This window comes from Primulina eburnea, chromosome 9 (assembly GCF_022965805.1).
Source record: "Primulina eburnea isolate SZY01 chromosome 9, ASM2296580v1, whole genome shotgun sequence".
Taxonomy (NCBI): domain Eukaryota; kingdom Viridiplantae; phylum Streptophyta; class Magnoliopsida; order Lamiales; family Gesneriaceae; genus Primulina; species Primulina eburnea.
In genome coordinates, this window is record NC_133109.1 from 2,635,680 (window position 1) to 2,653,347 (window position 17,668).

The 17,668-nt window shown below is 35.2% G+C and overlaps 1 protein-coding gene, 1 long non-coding RNA gene and 1 other non-coding gene across 3 annotated transcripts; all 3 read right to left on the reverse strand.

The window, feature by feature from the left end:
* Positions 1-4,709: 4,709 nt before the first annotated feature.
* On the reverse strand, positions 4,710-5,880 carry LOC140842163 (large ribosomal subunit protein eL37x-like). Its single transcript, XM_073209977.1, has 4 exons — positions 5,748-5,880; positions 5,478-5,613; positions 5,011-5,112; positions 4,710-4,894 (listed from the first exon to the last, which is right to left on the reverse strand). The coding sequence occupies exons 1-4, from the start codon at positions 5,748-5,750 to the stop codon at positions 4,848-4,850; spliced, it is 288 nt and encodes a 95-aa protein (XP_073066078.1). The 5' UTR covers positions 5,751-5,880; the 3' UTR covers positions 4,710-4,847.
* A 4,735-nt stretch (positions 5,881-10,615) lies between these two features.
* On the reverse strand, positions 10,616-12,556 carry LOC140841113 (uncharacterized). Its single transcript, XR_012120102.1, has 4 exons — positions 12,351-12,556; positions 12,187-12,242; positions 10,967-11,008; positions 10,616-10,886 (listed from the first exon to the last, which is right to left on the reverse strand). It is a non-coding gene; the product is annotated as an uncharacterized lncRNA (long non-coding RNA).
* A 4,394-nt stretch (positions 12,557-16,950) lies between these two features.
* LOC140842226 (small nucleolar RNA R71) lies at positions 16,951-17,056 on the reverse strand. The gene has a single exon (XR_012120356.1). It is a non-coding gene; the product is annotated as a small nucleolar RNA R71 (small nucleolar RNA).
* Positions 17,057-17,668: the final 612 nt, after the last annotated feature.

Consider the following 17,668-nt stretch of genomic DNA (forward strand, 5'->3'; position numbering starts at 1 on the left):
CAAATTTCTAGCAATTTTCTAGTATTTTGTAAAGTTTTTTATTCAAATTTCCAGCAACTTTTATTTTGTTTTTATGTTTATTTTAGATAAATATTACTATAAGTCTCCTGATTTATTTAATCATTCCCTTCAACTTTTGTTGTGTTTCTAAAGATATTTTTGCAAGGTTTCCCGAAAAGATGGTAGTTGATGAAGATTTATTTCCCTCAATGGCCTCTGTAAATTTGAAAGTCAAAAAATTTACGTGCATTTCTTGATGAAAAAAGGAAAGGAAAACATGTGACTCGAGATACAAAGATAAATAAATAATGGATTCGAAAAGGAAAGATTTTTTAGGTGTAAGAAATGTCTCATTATGCTAATGATGTGGAGAAACATGTGTCCTGTCACAACATGATATTCTATCAAGGGAATCATTTTAGAGATGCGAGGGAGTTCACGAACTTCGGACCGATAAACCAACACCTCTAAAAAAATAATTTGAATTCAAGGTCAAGGTATCATTTGCATTTTGGGATGTCACTCTACCAAAGGATAAGAAGTTACATAAATACGAGGGAGTCATCATATTCTGGATCAAAGAGTAAGAAACATATGAGAAAATATGCAGTGATAAAAAAGTTCCCGGCCTTCAAGCCAAGGCAACAATGTTTTTCTAGAAGAACAATAGACAAAAATCAGTGGCTTAAAAAGAGTTGTTCCGTCGAGGATCCAGAAATTACCATGATATTAAGAATACATTTTATTTTGAGTCAAGAAGGGCAGAACTGGGGAGAAAGTAGGGGTGTCAAAATACGACACGACCCGTCAACCCGACACGATCCAACACGAAAAAAATCAAGTTCGGGTTGGGGTTTTTCTGGTTCGAGTTGGGTCGCAGGTTGACCCGCGAACCTTTTTTTTGAAAATATTACATATATTTTTATATATTGTATATTTATATGATAAATTTTCATCATTTAATATTTTCAAAAAAAAGGTTCGCGGGTCAACCTGCGACCCAACTCGAACCAGAAAAACCCCAACATTTATATGATAAATTTTCATCATTTAATATTTATTTTGCATATTTTTATTTTTTAACAATTTTTTATTTGATATAGTAAATATACTTTTAATTTTCTACGATTAAACTTTCAAATTTAAATCGAAAATTTTGTTATTATGTGTTTAAATTAAAATATTATTATTATTTTTTTGAATTTTTTCATTAATTTTTTAAAAAAAATCTAAAAAAAATTAATAAAATTCGGGTTAGGCGGGTTGAGTCGGGTTATACGGGTTCGTGTTCGGGTTGGGGGTTTTCGGGTTGCTTCGGGTTGAAAAAACAATAAAAAAAATTCGCGGGCTGACCCGAAACCCGACCCAACCCACCCGATTGACACCCCTAGGAGAAAGTCTATTGAACAGGGTAAAAGTGAATGCATGAGCACAACTCCGTCCAAGAGAGTTGAAAATGATCAAATTTCGAGAATTCGATTTGTACTTCTTGTTAGGTGTGAGTTTGGTGAAGCATGGAGAGTGGCCTACCACAAAAGGTTTTCTAGGACACTCACCAGGACACATAAAAGAAATTTATTGAGAGAACGAGCTGCATCTAAGAAGGACAAACTTGATAAGATGGAAAGAAAGTCTAAATTTGGTATATCAGCTACTGAGGATAAAGCTAGTGACAAAGATTATGAATTAATCGATGAAAGAGATGTAAAAAAACACAAAACATTGGAATTTTATGTGGGAAAAAGTAATATCTCAGTAGATTGTGATACATGCGTGATGATAAGTCCAGAGAAGTTCACATTTATGAAAGAAGAGTCGGGAGTTCAGTGCCTCATAAAATCAGTGCAAGAAATGAGCAATAGCTGCAAACCCCCTGAAAGAGGGTCAAGAGTGATCATCAGATATGAACATCCGAACAAACTTAAACATGTGATACTTGAGAATCCTACTCCAACTACGACCAAGCACATAGGATCATTGTACATCAAGGTCCGTGTGAATTGGAAGCTAGTGTCCAGGGTATTAATTAACAATAGTGTATATATATATATACATATATATTGTAAATTTATAATTGATATATTAATATACTTGTAAAATTGGAAAATTATAATAAATTAAATATATTAAAATTTATAAATTTACACAAATTGTAAATATTTTTTCGTACTTATTCTCTATTTTTAGATATAAATAATTATCTTGTTTGTTTTTTTAAGACATATTAGCAAAAACAAAATTGATATATTTTTTCATATATAAATTTACTTAAAATGAATGAAAATATTAACATTAAAAATTATTGTTACATATGTTTTTGAAACTATTAATTAACTGATAAACATATTGAATTAACTTTAATATTAAAGTTTGGTTACAATAAATTTAATAAGATTTAATTATTGTCTTTCATAATTAATTCAATAAATAAATATATGTATATTGATATATAATCTTTTTTAAAAAATAAATAAAAGTTATTTTATGTTTGATTATTAATATTAGAATTATTGTTACATATTTTTTTTGAAAATATTAATCAACTGATAAACATGTGGAATTGAATGTAATAATTAAAGTTTAGTTATAATAAATTTAATAAAATTTAATTATTGTCTTTCGTAAATTAAAATCAATAAGTAAAATATATGTATATTGATATATATTCTTTTATAAAAATAAATAAAAATTATTCACGTTTTAGTTAAAAAAATTTAAAAAAATCACTAACCATAAATTATAAAATATATACATGTCTACAGGATTCTGGTAAAATATTTAAAAATACGGTAAAATATTTAAAAATACGTAAGATTTTAGAAAAACGGTATAAATTTATCAACTTCACAAAATTCTATTATTTAAAAAATTCAACAAATCGCTACGACGAATACACTTCACAAAAGTTAAGACCAAGTTTCATTTGTGTTGATTTTCTGTACTTCCGGGTGGCTAAAATTTCTTTAAAAAACACGTGTTTTGGTTTTTATTACAATTCCGAAGAGACGATAAAAAAAAAATACATGTACACCACGTTTAAACAAGAAATCTCGGTTTTTGCTCAACAAAACTTCATTTAATAGAGTAATGAGCATTCGTTTGGGCATACAAGGTTCTCATCTCTTACCCTTTTTCAACTGCAATACCAACAAGAAACGAGGTAATCAAGGATGCACTTGAAATAGGAGTCGAGCGGACTCGAGCATCTACGCCGATACGATTCTAATTAATTTGGCCACACTTTAGGAGCTCAACTCTTTTAATTTCTACGATAATCCAAAGATGAGTTAAAAGGGTGTGGAATTTCCCATGGCCAGTTATACTTTACGGCTGCGTTTGGTTCGGGTGATTAGCCGGGATAGATTATTTTATCCCGGCTAATCACCCGTTTGGTTGGATTTTTAGGAAATACGAGGGCCCGTGATAAAATTGAAAAGCCCGCACTGTAGCTACTATTTGTTGGACAAATAATACAGACAATTTAGGTGTGATAAATTATCCCACTCTTAATACCTCTTATTTTTCCAATTTTACCCTTCTCCTAAATTCAAACTCAAGTTAGCGACGGTTTGTAAAAATCCGTCCCAAATAGCGACGGTTTTCTCAAAAACCGTCGCTAAATTGTCGCCGATCTAAACAAGATCGGCGACGGTAAATCCGTCGCAAGACCATTTCCGGCAGACCATTTCCGGCAAATCCGTCGCTAGTAGCGACGTTTCAGGCCCTCTCACCCGCCGACCTTTTCCGGCAGACCATTTCCGCCCGACCGCCGGCCACCACCGCCACTGTCGCCGTCGCGAAGGGGAAGGGCAAATTCGTCTTTTCATCAAAAAATTCAAAATAATCCTACACTTAAAAATCTTACCAAACATAATATTATTTTACACCATATATTACAATCCTATCACAATCATTTTCTTTATCATTTACGTACTAATCATTAGTTTACTCTATCCTTCAACCAAACGTAGCCTACCAATCAAAAAATGGTGATGCCCATACAACAAGAAATCTAGAATCAAATAAATGATGGACAAATCGATATTCATGGACTTCCAGTATCAAATTGAATCAAAAAAGACAAATCTCTCATTCTAACAACAATAAAGTAACAGAATATGGAAATCAAGTCTAAAAAAACAAATTGCATCCTTAATAAAGCAAGAACCTAGAAAGGGAACCCGAGCTTAAGGCAATTATTGTCTAGAAACACAATAAGACTATCGAAGTATGGAATGTTCAAACCAAAAGATAAAAAATCTGCTGCTATCCAGAAGGGAGTGCATTTAGATACAAAAATTAAATCGAAAAAACTGAATGCAACTGCTTTAGGACACACTGAATGGTGTGTTGTCAGAAACAATCGTTTCTTATTTGTGAACTAGTAAACTTGACACAAACTACAGCACATATCTATGTAATGTGTTGTAATCTATACAACACATAACATCAATGCATTAATTATTTCATCAATAAATTCATAATTTTAAAAACTCATAAACAAGCACAGACGGCAATTAAATTCCTAGATTCGGGAATATAAACATAGATAGTATTGGATCAATGCCCCATACAAAATTAAAATCGAAACAAATCTGTCATTGATCTCAAGACACAACTTTAAAAGACAATTAAAATCCATTTCAAAGACACATCAGCTTAATCAAGAATTATAAATTGGACAATATTTCTGTTAATGCTGAAGCAAGTAAAAATAATCATCAAGCTAAGCATCAATAAGCAAAAGACAAACGGCAAGTCATTTGAAGTTTCCAAAATTCACTTGTTCTTAAGTTTCAAAAAAATACTGAAAAGTACAACCAAGGCTACCCTGGAAATTATGCCATTCAAGCATAAGCAGCTGCAATTTTCTTCCTAGGTGCTGCTTCAGTACCTAAAAAAACCCATCATCATACAACTAATGTCAACAAACAAATTAAATAAATCTGAATCACAAAACAAAACAAAAAAAATTATTCCCGTGTAAGAAAAATGCAATAAAGCTCACACCTTCTCTAAAGTTGGTCTTGAATCTGCGGGGAACATGGCGGAGATACCTCATGCGCCCACTTCCGGTGGTCTTTCGGCGAATTGCCTTTACACTCCAGTTGTCTAGATGTAAAATTTGCAAACGATAATTTCCAATCAGTTAACTAAAGAAGAATCTTTATGATTACAATTGCCAAGTGTTTGACACGGATTTTTATCAAAGAACCCTTATAAGATGCACTTTCATTCTTTTCTCACGCCAAAATATTTTCACATTTAAAATAAATTAATCCAAATCTATCTCACCAATTTCACTAAATCTAGTACTATTAAGGATACTTAAAAATCGAGAGAAAATGTGACGAAAGTCGCAACTTTATAAAAAATCTGGCGTTTCTTTGGTCATTTCCCCAGTAAATCATCCATCCAAACGCAGCCAAAATTTATTGATAAGACTGATTATAACAAAAAGAATCAAAACGATATACATGTCCTCTTTCGGGCAGCAGGGTAAGCACAGGCCGAGCAGCGGCTCTTCTGGAGGTGAAAACTGCGGCGGCCGCACCTCACGCACAGTGTGTGAGTCTTGTTCCTCCTCTTCCCAAAGCTCCCCGTTCCCTTCCCCTAGATCCATCGCAAGCAAAATTTACATAGGATTAATGTAATTCCTCCATGCTCGATCCAATGACCAAAGATCGGAGTACAACTTGCATCCACACATATATATAACTACGTGCAGGGAATGAATTCAAACTTACCATCGACTATGAAATCGAATAAACCCAAGATTTTTCCACTGCTCTGAAATTGAAGGCGGCTGCGGCGACGAGTGCTTTTATACGGGAGTGGGAAGCCAAATGAAGGAACTGTGTAGGCCGTAGAAGGTTTTAGGGTTGGGATTTAGTGGACTTTGGGCCGAAGCTGAAAAAGCCTAAAATGAGTCTTTGGGCCATGCTAGAAACAAATGGACCAAGTCATTGGACTCAATTCTGTCAAGATATTGGGCCAACAATTCATTGAGTGCGATAAATTTTTTTTAATTATAAATTCACGTATTAGTATTTTATCATCGTGTATTTTTTGATAGATTTATGTCGAGAGAATAAATTAATAAAGATATTTGTTTTTATAAAAAATAATAATACATAACTTCGTGGCTCTGTTTGTATAATGATAAGTTTTAAAATAAATTAATTTAATTCCATTTTTTTTAAAAATTATGAATTCTGTAATGCCAAAGATTAATTAAAAGCTAAATGAATTAACAAAGATTGAATTAATATAAATTTATTTTAATTATAAAAAATTTATTAAACAAAAGAGAATGAAACGGTGGTATAAAGTATAAACAGCCCAAAAGGCCATGGAATTTTCCTTGTTCTTCTCATATTTTGTATAGAGAGAGAGAAATCACTTCTAGGCCAAATCACGTCCGATCCGCCAGTATAAATTTAGGTGTATATTTATGATCTGAAGATAGATAAATCTTGAAATAATATTGACTTTTATCCCCTAACATTGTTAAGAGTAGTGTTTAAATTTTCTATATCGTGTTCTCAACGTAGTAGGCATTTCAAAAGGCAAAAACTTGTGTGAGACGGTCTCATGAGTCGTATTCGTGAGACGGATCTCTTATTTGGGTCATTCATGAAAAAATATTACTTTTCAAGCTAAGAGCATTACTTTTTATTGTGAATATGGGTAGGGTTGACCCGTCTCACAAATTAAGATCTGTGAGACGGTCTCACATAAGACCCACTCATTTCAAAATTATCATCGTTATGATATTTGGAGTTCGTTATAGCCTATAAATGAATTGTTTCGATGTTCGGGACTTGTAATTGTGGTAAATGTATATTTATTCAGACTGTTGGTGGATATTTGCCTACGACATTGACTATCGCTTGGGACGTCATAGAGTCGAGCCGAGCTTTTGAATGTTTGAGTTTGACTTGTTTATAATCGAGCTGAGCTTTATTTAACGAATAAATTCATGGCTCATGAGCTTATTCAATCTTTTTATCGAGCCTAAATGAGTTTAATAAATATGAATTATACATTAATTTCCCGGGTTTTTTAGATTCTTGGTAAAATTTTAGATGTTGTATTTATTAGTAGCGTTGAACTAGAATGAAACGAGTGGATCTTATGTTAATGAAATACAATGTTGGGTTCTAGTTGAGGATTTTCTCAATATCTAAATTGGACCAGAATAGTGAATGGACTATGTTGGATTCCTCCAATTGTTTAGCTAGTAGAACGTGTCATGGTGACGACCATAAATATATGACTTGGGTCTAGATGATTTGATATGTTTCTTCCTGCTTTGATGCGAGTCTTTACTAAATTGGGTGGACCCCATATAGAGATGATAATGGAGCGGGGCAGTTTAATTTTTCGATCCTCATCTTCGTCCCCGAATTCCATCTCAATTCTTATACATGTCTCGATCTTTGTTTTTTAGGTTTGGAGAATCACATAACCCTAACCTGAATTAGTGAGGATCAAATCTTCATCGCCGCCCTCGTCTCTATTTCGGAAATATTAGTGGGATGGGGTGAGGCGGGAACGTGTTCGGCGATTCCCCGAACCCGAATTTTTTATTATCTATTAATATTAATATTTTCAAAAAATAATAATAATATTATTATTATAACAATAATACTATTATTAATAATAATATCATTATTATTTTTGGAGATGCCAATAATATCTTGAGATTTATTATTTGTTTCAATTTGTATTGAAATATCTTGAGGAGATGTCTCTCAAATATTTATTTTATTTTCACATGTGTGCTATGTGATTGAAATATATATATATATATATATATATATATTAAATTAAAATTATCATCATCTAGAGTGGCCCAAAGTAGAATAAATAAACTAAAGAGATTTTAAATCAACCTCATATATGATTACTGATTATGTAATGACTCAAGTTCACATATGAAAAAAAATATCATTTAAAGATGAATAATGTTTCTATAATTAAACAAATTCGAGCAATTTATCAACGGGCGGTTCGAAATGGCTTAAAGCTGGTGCGGTGCCTCTGAATGGATCAGACCTTCCGAAGGCAAGATTCGACCTTCTAAACTCACTTGGTCAGCATGCAATAACTCGTTCAATTAGTATCAATATGTAGCAGTTCAGACCTTCCGAACTCTAGATAGAAGCTTCCGATCTTTCTTGTTTAATGAAGGGTCAAAGCGAGCATGACACAAAGTGCAGAACCGGTTCGAAGCTTCCGAACTGAACCTAGAATTAGGCCACTCGGTATTCATTTCTAGGTGAACCAAGTATAAATTTCTCTCTCGAGTAGTGCATTCTAGGCATTTCCACCCATTTACGAAGTTTCGATGAGTTGAGAAAAAGTTGTTTCGGAGTGGCCGACAATGATGACCAGCCGACGAAGCGAACATACCTAAAAGGTTGACGACAGACAAAGGTATGATCCGAGAACCTTAGAAATAGTTTGGGGAAGAATATAAGCTTTTATGACGCGTGATTAAAAAATATGAGGAGACTAGCTATAAAGAGAATGTAAGTCATGAAAGTGGGTGATGTTAACATATTTGATGTATAGGATCATCGAGTGGACATCCAATACTTTTAGAACTGTTTAGAGATACGTAAGTACTAAAAGAGATATCCACCTGAGTATGTTAATGTAATGCTCCAGATTCGACGACTGTCTTCATTGTATCAAGACGATTCTTTCCAGCGTGTTTATGTCCTCACTCACATACATACTAAGAAACTTTTGAGGAGGTCACTCATCCCAAAATTGCCGCAAGTCAAGTACGTTTAATTTGATGTTCTTATATGATGAGCTTCCGAAAAGAAGATTATGTTCTTGATATGATGAGTAGTAGATATCAAATCTTTTAAGCCTTCATCAAATGCACATTCTCATACCTGAACAGTTTTGGAATCCCTCTCATTCCAGTGTTAGTCGGTTCATTCATGTCCCTTCGCCTAGAAGCCTGTCAGGAGCCACTCATTGTCCGTGCAATCTCATGGCAGCAGCGATCAACCCCATCATCTTCGACATCGGGCCTCACAGTTAATGTGTTGCATATATCTTGTTATATGATACATGTTTATTTTCATGATTATATATGCATTATTTGTGTATCATGTTGAGCACGTTATCTTTTGAGATAAGCCTTAATCTAGTAAGGTCCGCTCAGCCCTCTATCTTGAATGATCAAGTACTGGGAGCCACCCACTGACTCGATGAATCAACATGCTAAGGTGACTCAGGACTTCATGTCCCGAGATCTGAATTGAGTGTGAGAGTCATTAACTGACTTGACGGACCATCGTGCTACACACTCGAACGATGTATCCCTCGAATGAGCATGAGTTTCTAGTTTTGATCCATGATCACCGGTTCAGGATTCACGCATGTGCAAATAGGTTTGTATACTCATACATTATGTACTGAGTGATTAGGTCGCTCACATATTTTCTTTTATCTTCGAAATCATATTCCCACGGGGCATGTCTCAGGTCAGATGGGTCGGACGCTCAGGGCATCAATTAGGATTGGATCGGGGAGTAGCGTCCAAGAGGTTTTCTGATCATGTTATCCAGGATTTATATTCAGTTATTCGATATGGTTGTACAATGTTAAGTTTATTCAGGTTTACCGTGTATATCAGGTATTTGTAATTTATATTATTTTTGTTGCTTATTGTTTTTATATTATGATTATTTTGGATTAAGTTGTATTATTGTATGCTAGTTCTGTTTTAATGTAAGCGTCTCGAGTAAGAACGTACAAATTAACTGTTAATTAAATTATCCCGTGCCGTCACAAATCCTTTAGTTATTGATATGTTTTATAACTTTTATGAAACATTAGAAGATCTTATGTTTGGCTCAAAAAATTAAAAGTATATGCGTTCATTTAAGTGATCACCCTCTTTAATAATTGGTAAAATGTATTTAATTCTTAACCTAAAGATGTCGTACGATAACATATAGGATGCTGGAAAAGAATCAGAAATACATGAATTCTACGACATTTAAGCCATGGTAAATTAATAGGTTCCTCCAAAAAACGAAAAACAAATCCATGATATGATGCAATTTTTTAAAAAGAAAGTATAATCAACTAAAATAAATAAATATTAAATTATATTCATTATATAATTAATTATATAATTCACATATAGCTGCTGATATCGATATTATTCAAAAAAAAAAATATTAATAATACAATATCTCAATTCTCAAAGCCCAAGTTTTGACTGTTCTTTCTGCACGAACTTTTCCTTCCGTAAACTCTTTTTGAGATTAATGTCTTGGATCAGAAGTGCCTGTTTATTTTGATTTAATCGATGTTTTAATCCAACCAGATTGCCATGTTTGATCGATTCATCAATTCCCTTGGGTTAGGTATATTGAAATTTTACTAATCCCCACATCTTGTGTCTCAAGGTTTATTTCATCCTACCCATGTGGGCATTGTCCTGATGATATGATGGATGGCCAAAATTTGCCCATGCATATATAGGGCCCACTTTTTTTTAAAAAAATTATATGTGTGACCAGATCTTACCCGTTGAAATGAAGTGAAAATGGTGCCCACATTTGAGCAGCCGAGTACAATATTTCTCAAACAAGATGCTTGCATATGTAAAGTTTTACATCGAAAGGTTTCACGACTAGTTTGGTTTCACACAATCATCATTCAACCATAAACACAAAGCCAACAAGTTTAAACCCATTACTAGAATTCATAATATGACAACATAATGAAGTAAAATTTGTCCATTGAGCCGTTTGGTTTTCTAATGAGAGTCATTTTTTACCACTCTTCTTAAGACCAGAACCTCCAAATGATCCCTTTTGCTGAGCCTTTGCCTTGAGTTCCTTGAGTGCCTGGCAAGTACGATTATTGATAAGAAACAATGCAAATCATGTAACATGAAGCAGAAGTCCTTGCAGAAAGATAACTTTACCTTTTCTTCATCCTTCTTCTTTTGAATATTAGCCTTGTCGACCTGCAAATTAAATGATCCATGACATTTCAAAACTACAGAGAAACAGAAACACAGGCAAGGAAAGTGTCCCCCTGATGTTTTTTCCTTTACTTAAATATCTTAACTTTTCGCGGTAATCAGGGGAGGCCTAACAGGGGAAAGAGATTGGCTGAATTTCAACAATTTAGGCAAGAATAAAAGAATTTTTACATTCACGTGTAGCAAGTAGAAAGCAACAAAAATGGATAAGCAAGCAAGAATATTATGATAAACATACAAGGCAGTCATAGCACTGAGGTTGCATCTTTAGCTCATTGAATGGCAAAAATCTAACTATATAATTGGAATAGAATTTCAACGAGGAATTACTAAAGACATTATTTTCCTTCATTGATTGGAAAGAAACAAGAAGTAATTGATTTAATTGTACAAAGCTATCATTATGATTTATGAAATATATGAATCATATACACATTCGTCTCATTCATATTTTCATCATGCCCAACTCCTTACATATGACATCCAACTATTTTCATACATTTTAGCCCAAGAAAAACAAGAGGAAATTTAGTTTCAATGCTTATCCTCCTCCTCCCAGCACATTGGACAGCAAACAACAATTAGAAGATAAAACTAGTATCATTTTCAGTAACACCGATCTAATGTAATGTTGGAATTGCGGGAAGAAGTTACCACCTGAATAACTGATAGCTGCCACCGTGATTAAAAGAAAAGATGCACAAATACAATCATCATAGTTTGAATTACGGGAAGCAATATTTATTCCTTAAAGCATTACATTTAAATAGCAGCCTGGTAATCACCATCATTAACAAACCCATGGTAAAAATGACCAAAGCTATTATCTAATATGTAAAGATTCAAATTTGGAAACACATCCTGGGCGAAACTAAAAGTACTGCAACAGAGATTCCCTATTTGGGCAGGACAAGGCAGCAATCGAAACTCAATTTATTGAAAAATACCAAGGAATTTCTTGATATTTTTTTTGAAAAATTATAAAATTTCCACCAAACTTTAGCAAATTACCTCTTCAATTAAATTTCTATTCTCATTCAAACAGGAAAAGAAACACACACTAAAAAATATGTATATTAAATCTGTATGTGAAAAATTATCGTAGTTCCAATCGCATCACAGAACCTAAAGATTCAAACTTATTAATCAAGAATCGATACCTCGTCGTATTCTTTCTTTTCCGCCTTAGGTTGCTTCAGAGGCTTTGCTTTTCCTCCTGATCAAAAGCGAAAGAGAGCACGCGTATCAGCCAAAAATAACTAGGAGAACAAACGCAAATCGGTAAAATACAACAAGATTCGACGATTCCACATTTCGAAATTACCTAGCTTGCTAGACATCGTTGTATTTTTGGGTTAGGAAGACTCAATCAAAAATAGGGAACCCTAAACCAATTTGAGGAATTTGTTGGTGTTTAATTCACGGAGAAAGAAAACCAGAGACGGAGCCTACGCAACTACTATTGTGTCCAAACCCCCTTGCCCAGTCTTGGCCGCTAGTGTGAGGGTATTTCCGGTAGATAAAATTTCATCGTATTTATTAAAGAGTGGGTATCATGTGAGACCATCTCACGGATATTAATATGTGAGATGAGTCAACTCTACTCATATTATTAATAAAAAATGATATTCTTAGCATAAAAAATAATATTTTTTCATGGATGATCCAAATAAGAGATCCGTCTCACAAATACGACCCGTGAGACCGTCTCAAACAAGTTTTTGCCTTTATTAAGTCAGAAATTGGGCTATATTTCGATAATATTTGATTGCTCAATGATACCCCCGGGTGGAGGATGGGCTCAGCCCGCTCTCGATGGCCCATCGTATTAGAAGCCCGGCATGGGAGAAAGGGGGGGGTGGGGGGGGGGGGGGGTCGTATGGAAGGTCATCCACGCGGAATCCGAGCCGACCTCCTTCACCAGCAGTATCTTCGATTCAAGGGGTCAGCCGAGCTCCCGTGTCGAGCCGACCTCCCAAGACAAGGCCGAGCCGACCTCCCACTGATGCCCGAGCCGACCTCCCAAGAGGGCGTCTCGACAGCCATCCGAAAGTTGTGACCGACCTCCCGAGCTGAGCTCCTAGTAACCGAGATGACGAGAGAGCTCACGTTCACGAGAACTTTTTTCTGGGGCACTACCGGATAACCTGCCAGAATCAAGCCCCGAAAGATAAGGCTTATCAAGATTTACTAAATCTTTACAGGATCCATACTAAATCTACAAGATGTGACCAAATCCTTATCAAGATTGTGAAGATCTAAACTTACCAAAACTAGGACTCTATGGTTCCCCTATAAATACCAGGTTTCATTAACTCGTTATTCATTGGATTCATACTTTTCACATTCTCTTAGCACACACATTATTCTCTCAGTTTTCTGTTCTCTGACTTGAGCGTCGGAGGGGCTACGCCGGAACAACCTTCCGGCCCCCTTCTCACACTCTTGTTTGTGCTTTCAGATTTCGGAGATCTGACCCGAGCTCCCTAAAAGTGCAAACCCGAGCTCCCCGCTCATTCTTGCAAGTCTAATCCGAGCTCCCCGAGTGACGTGCCGACTTTCCAGCCAGCGTTCCAAGGTTTGATCTGAGCTCTCCAAACAAGGATCTGACCTCCCAGTTAGCATCACCAATTTCAACAATATCACTCAATAATCGAAATGACTAGAGAACAAAACTGATAACAGGAAAACTCAATTTTCTATGAGATATATTTCAAGTTGGCTTGACTAGTGAAAGTTTTTTTGTTCAACATAAAAGTACATAAAATATTGAGATTTTATGTATCATATTTTAAGTGTTGTATTTAGTTGTTGTAACACATATCGACAACATGCAACAAAATATATTAATTAAACACACAAATAAACACTAATAAATAAAATAAGACAAAATAAATCTTTCACATGTATAAAACTTGTGCGATGACTCATGACAAAATATTAACTGGAAAATTGTAAATAGTTTACAAAACCAATACTAGTGAAACTACGAAAAACTATCTTACTTAATAAGTCAAGAAAGTAAATTGCATCACAAATAAACAAAAACAAAACCACATATGTAACGGTCGTATTGCCAAAATCAGGAGCCACTAATAACTTTTCAACCAACACTTTGCATGAGTGTTGTCTTCGAGTATCTCCAACACATCACGACAACACATCAAATAGATTGAGTCGATCATGCAGAATCTTCACTGATGTAATTCTTTGCTCTTCCTGCGATTCTCGACAAACCACCAAAGCCCCAGAATTTATTCCTTATATAATGTCCTACACAAATAAGAAAACAAGAATTTTGTTAGCAAATAAACTTTTTTGAATAGTAATATGATATATAAAAATCTTATCATAAGTATCAATAATATCACAATATTATTTAACAAATATAATATCAATAGAAAATCTAATTAGTCTAGAAAGACAAAACTTTATATTTCACAAACCACTTATTCAAATGACCAACGAGAAAAATGGTTGAAAAGCCAATAAATTCTTTACAATTTATATTTAAGGCAGTCCAGTTATTTCGAAAGTTTTCTGTGCTAAATGGACGTCCAAATATAAGTCATGGATATATAGGTTCAAACTGAGTTTGGGTGGAAGAAAATTAGCAATGCGAAGGAAATAATCGTGTATTATGAAAATCAAATAGATGAGTACGATTTAGTTCTGGAAGTGGCAGTGCATTCTGGTCACAAAAAGGAATAGGAGAAGCTGCAAAAAGGGAAGTGTTGAAGCATCATAAAAAATGAAAGAAGAAGTGGACGATGAAGAAGAAGGAGATACAAACGAGATGGAGTTGGAGATGAAACTACTCCTTAGCTTGTTTTTATGTTTACTTATTTCTCTGCTTGTGGTTAGCTTTTAGTAATGATGTTTAGCTGTTGTCGGTGTTATGATCTTATTGAATACATGATATGTGTCGTTTTTACGTGTTTTATTGCATTAGTCTGTGTGTGTTTTGCATTGTGCATCGTTTATTTCAATCACATTCTGTTCATTTTAGAGTAAATATTTGCATTTTATCCTAGCTCACTCGGGCATGATGAATTTGCAGGAAAAGTGGCCGGAAAACCAAAAATCGGAGCCAAGTGCCAAGTCAAGAAATTGAAGTGCAGCAAGGTCGGCGCTCGAGCGGTAGTTTTCTACCGCCCGAGCGCGGTAGGTGGATGATCGAGAAAAATTTACAGAAAGGTCGGCGCTCGAGCGGTAGTTTTCTACCTCCCGAGCGCCACTTATTTTTGGCAAGATTTTTTCAGCCGATTCTTTACCTTATTTTGAGGAGGTGGCTGAGATGGAAGGACTCTTAGACGACTTTGGGGGGATTCAGACTTGATTTTGAGAGCCGCCACAAGCTTTTGGAGAGAACGTTGCGCTTGGAGTGAAGATTTGAAGTTTTCCGAGCACCGTTCTTCGCAGATTTCGTCTCGCCTAGTATTTCTAATCTAGTTTCTTTCGTTTTAAACATTGTTGCATTTATTTTTACTATGAATTTTAGTAGCTAACTTTATTATTTGTTGGGATTAAAGGGGATCCTACCCCGAATGTTGGTTTGAATTAATTTATATTTCGGTTGGGCGTTATTCTTGATTTTACTACTGTTTTATCGTGTCATTAAAGCGTAGCTAACTTTAACGACATTTTCATATCACGAGTGGGTTCGAGAGAATAACGAGTGATATGATCGAGTAATAGAATTCGCGGATCTACAATTTACATAGATATATGAAATTGGATACGTGCCGATAATCATAGTCCTTAAGGTCGAAAATTAGGGGATTTCAGAGATCGAAATGCGATTTGCTCTTGATAAATAATTAAAGATATTTAATTACTTCATTGAGTGGAATTAGTTTGGCATAGCTCGAGAGAGTGTGTTCAATAGATTAGGAAATCATGTCGGAAGCGTAGATCACGATCGAACAAATTAATGAATTAACGAGGGGTAGGTGAACCAAGATTCCCAACAAATCCATTTTTCATTGAATTTTACTCAACCATTTTAGAAATTATATCTCATTACTTGATTTTGAATCTTTTTATTTGCATTCTTATTTGATTTTAGTAGTAATAAAACAATCAAATCACTTTTCTTTGCTAAATGTTCAATAACTGAAAATAACAATTGTAAAACACAGTCTTCAGTGGAACGATACTCGTACTCATGTACACTATATTATTACTTGACATCGTGCACTTGCGATTAATTTTTGAGCATACAAAATCATATTCTATTGGGGATTTCACTGTGCAAGTTTTGTTCGATCAAGTTTTTGGCGCCGTTGCCGGGGACTGTTAATCTACAATTTTATTTTTAGTTATTTTCTTTAGCATTATTTTATTTCTCTTGAGATAACACTTCATATTTTATTACAGATATCTCTTCCAGTGCATGCCAAACTCACTTGACGTGGAGCTTGAGTTTGATCCTGAAATTGAAAGAACCTTCTGCAGGATAAGACAACAACAGAGGCTTAAAGAACTGATGGAGAGATACGAGCCAGAACGTGAGGAGGAACAGCGTGAAAATAGACAAGTCGAGATGCCACGCCGCATACCGATGCTGGAGTATGCCCAACCTTCTTTGGAGGGTGCACGCCCTAGCATTGTGAGACCTATCGTGCGGGCAAATCACTTTGAAATCAAGCCAGCCATAATCCAGATGATTCAGAACACAGTCCAATTCGGAGGAACTGCAGTAGATGATCCAAACACGCACATCGCAGATTTTCTTGAAATTTGTGATACTTTTAAATTCAATGGAGTTTCTGATGATGCTATGAGGTTGCGTTTATTCCCTTTCTCCTTACGTGATAAAGCTAAAGCGTGGTTAAATTGTTTGCCTGTAGGTTCGATCGCTACGTGGGACGACATGGCGAAAGCGTTTCTCATCAAATACTTCCCTCCCTCCAAGACCATGAAGCTGCGGGCAGACATTACAACATTCGCTCAATTCGATCAGGAATCTTTATATGAAGCATGGGAACGCTTCAAGGACCTACTACGAAAATGCCCACATCACGAGTTACTACTTGGGTTAGTCGTTCAAACATTTTATTACGGTTTGCTTACTCCTAATCGTACTATGATAGATGCTGCTGCTTGTGGCAACCTTTTGAGGAAGACTGTGGAAGAAGGGTACGAGTTGTTGGAGGAGATGGCTGCTAGCAGTTATCACCCTCAATCTGACAGGAACAACCAGCGGAGAAGTGCAGGAGTTCACCAGGTAACCGATTTTTCTGCTATTACTGCACAACTGGATGCATTGAACAGGAAGCTGGATGGCTTGAACATGGGTGGCACAGCTATGCGTCTGCAAGAGATATTCTGTGAGAAATGTGGAGGGGAACACTATGTGAAAGACTGTCAAGATGGAAATCCCTCTTATGTGCAAAATGAGGCACCGGTAAATCAAGTGGGAGTCCAAAACCGCCCAATGAATGACCCTTATTCGAACACATACAATCCTGGGTGGAGGCAACATCACAACTTCTCATGGGGCGGTCAAAACAGTCAGAATAGACCGCAAGGAAGACAACAATATGGAAAACAACCGATGTACAGATCCGATCCTCCTTGAGAAGAAAAGTCCAACTTGGAACAAATGATGTCTAAGTTTATTTCTTCCACTGAAACTCG

Bases quoted from the DNA above. Each gene is read 5' to 3' on its own strand.
- LOC140842163 (XM_073209977.1), bottom strand. The intron at 5,113-5,477 runs GTATATCGTTTT...TTTTACATCTAG, and splicing joins TGCTGCCCGAAAGAGGACAT to ACAACTGGAGTGTAAAGGCA. The intron at 4,895-5,010 runs GTGTGAGCTTTA...GGGTTTTTTTAG, and splicing joins CAAGACCAACTTTAGAGAAG to GTACTGAAGCAGCACCTAGG.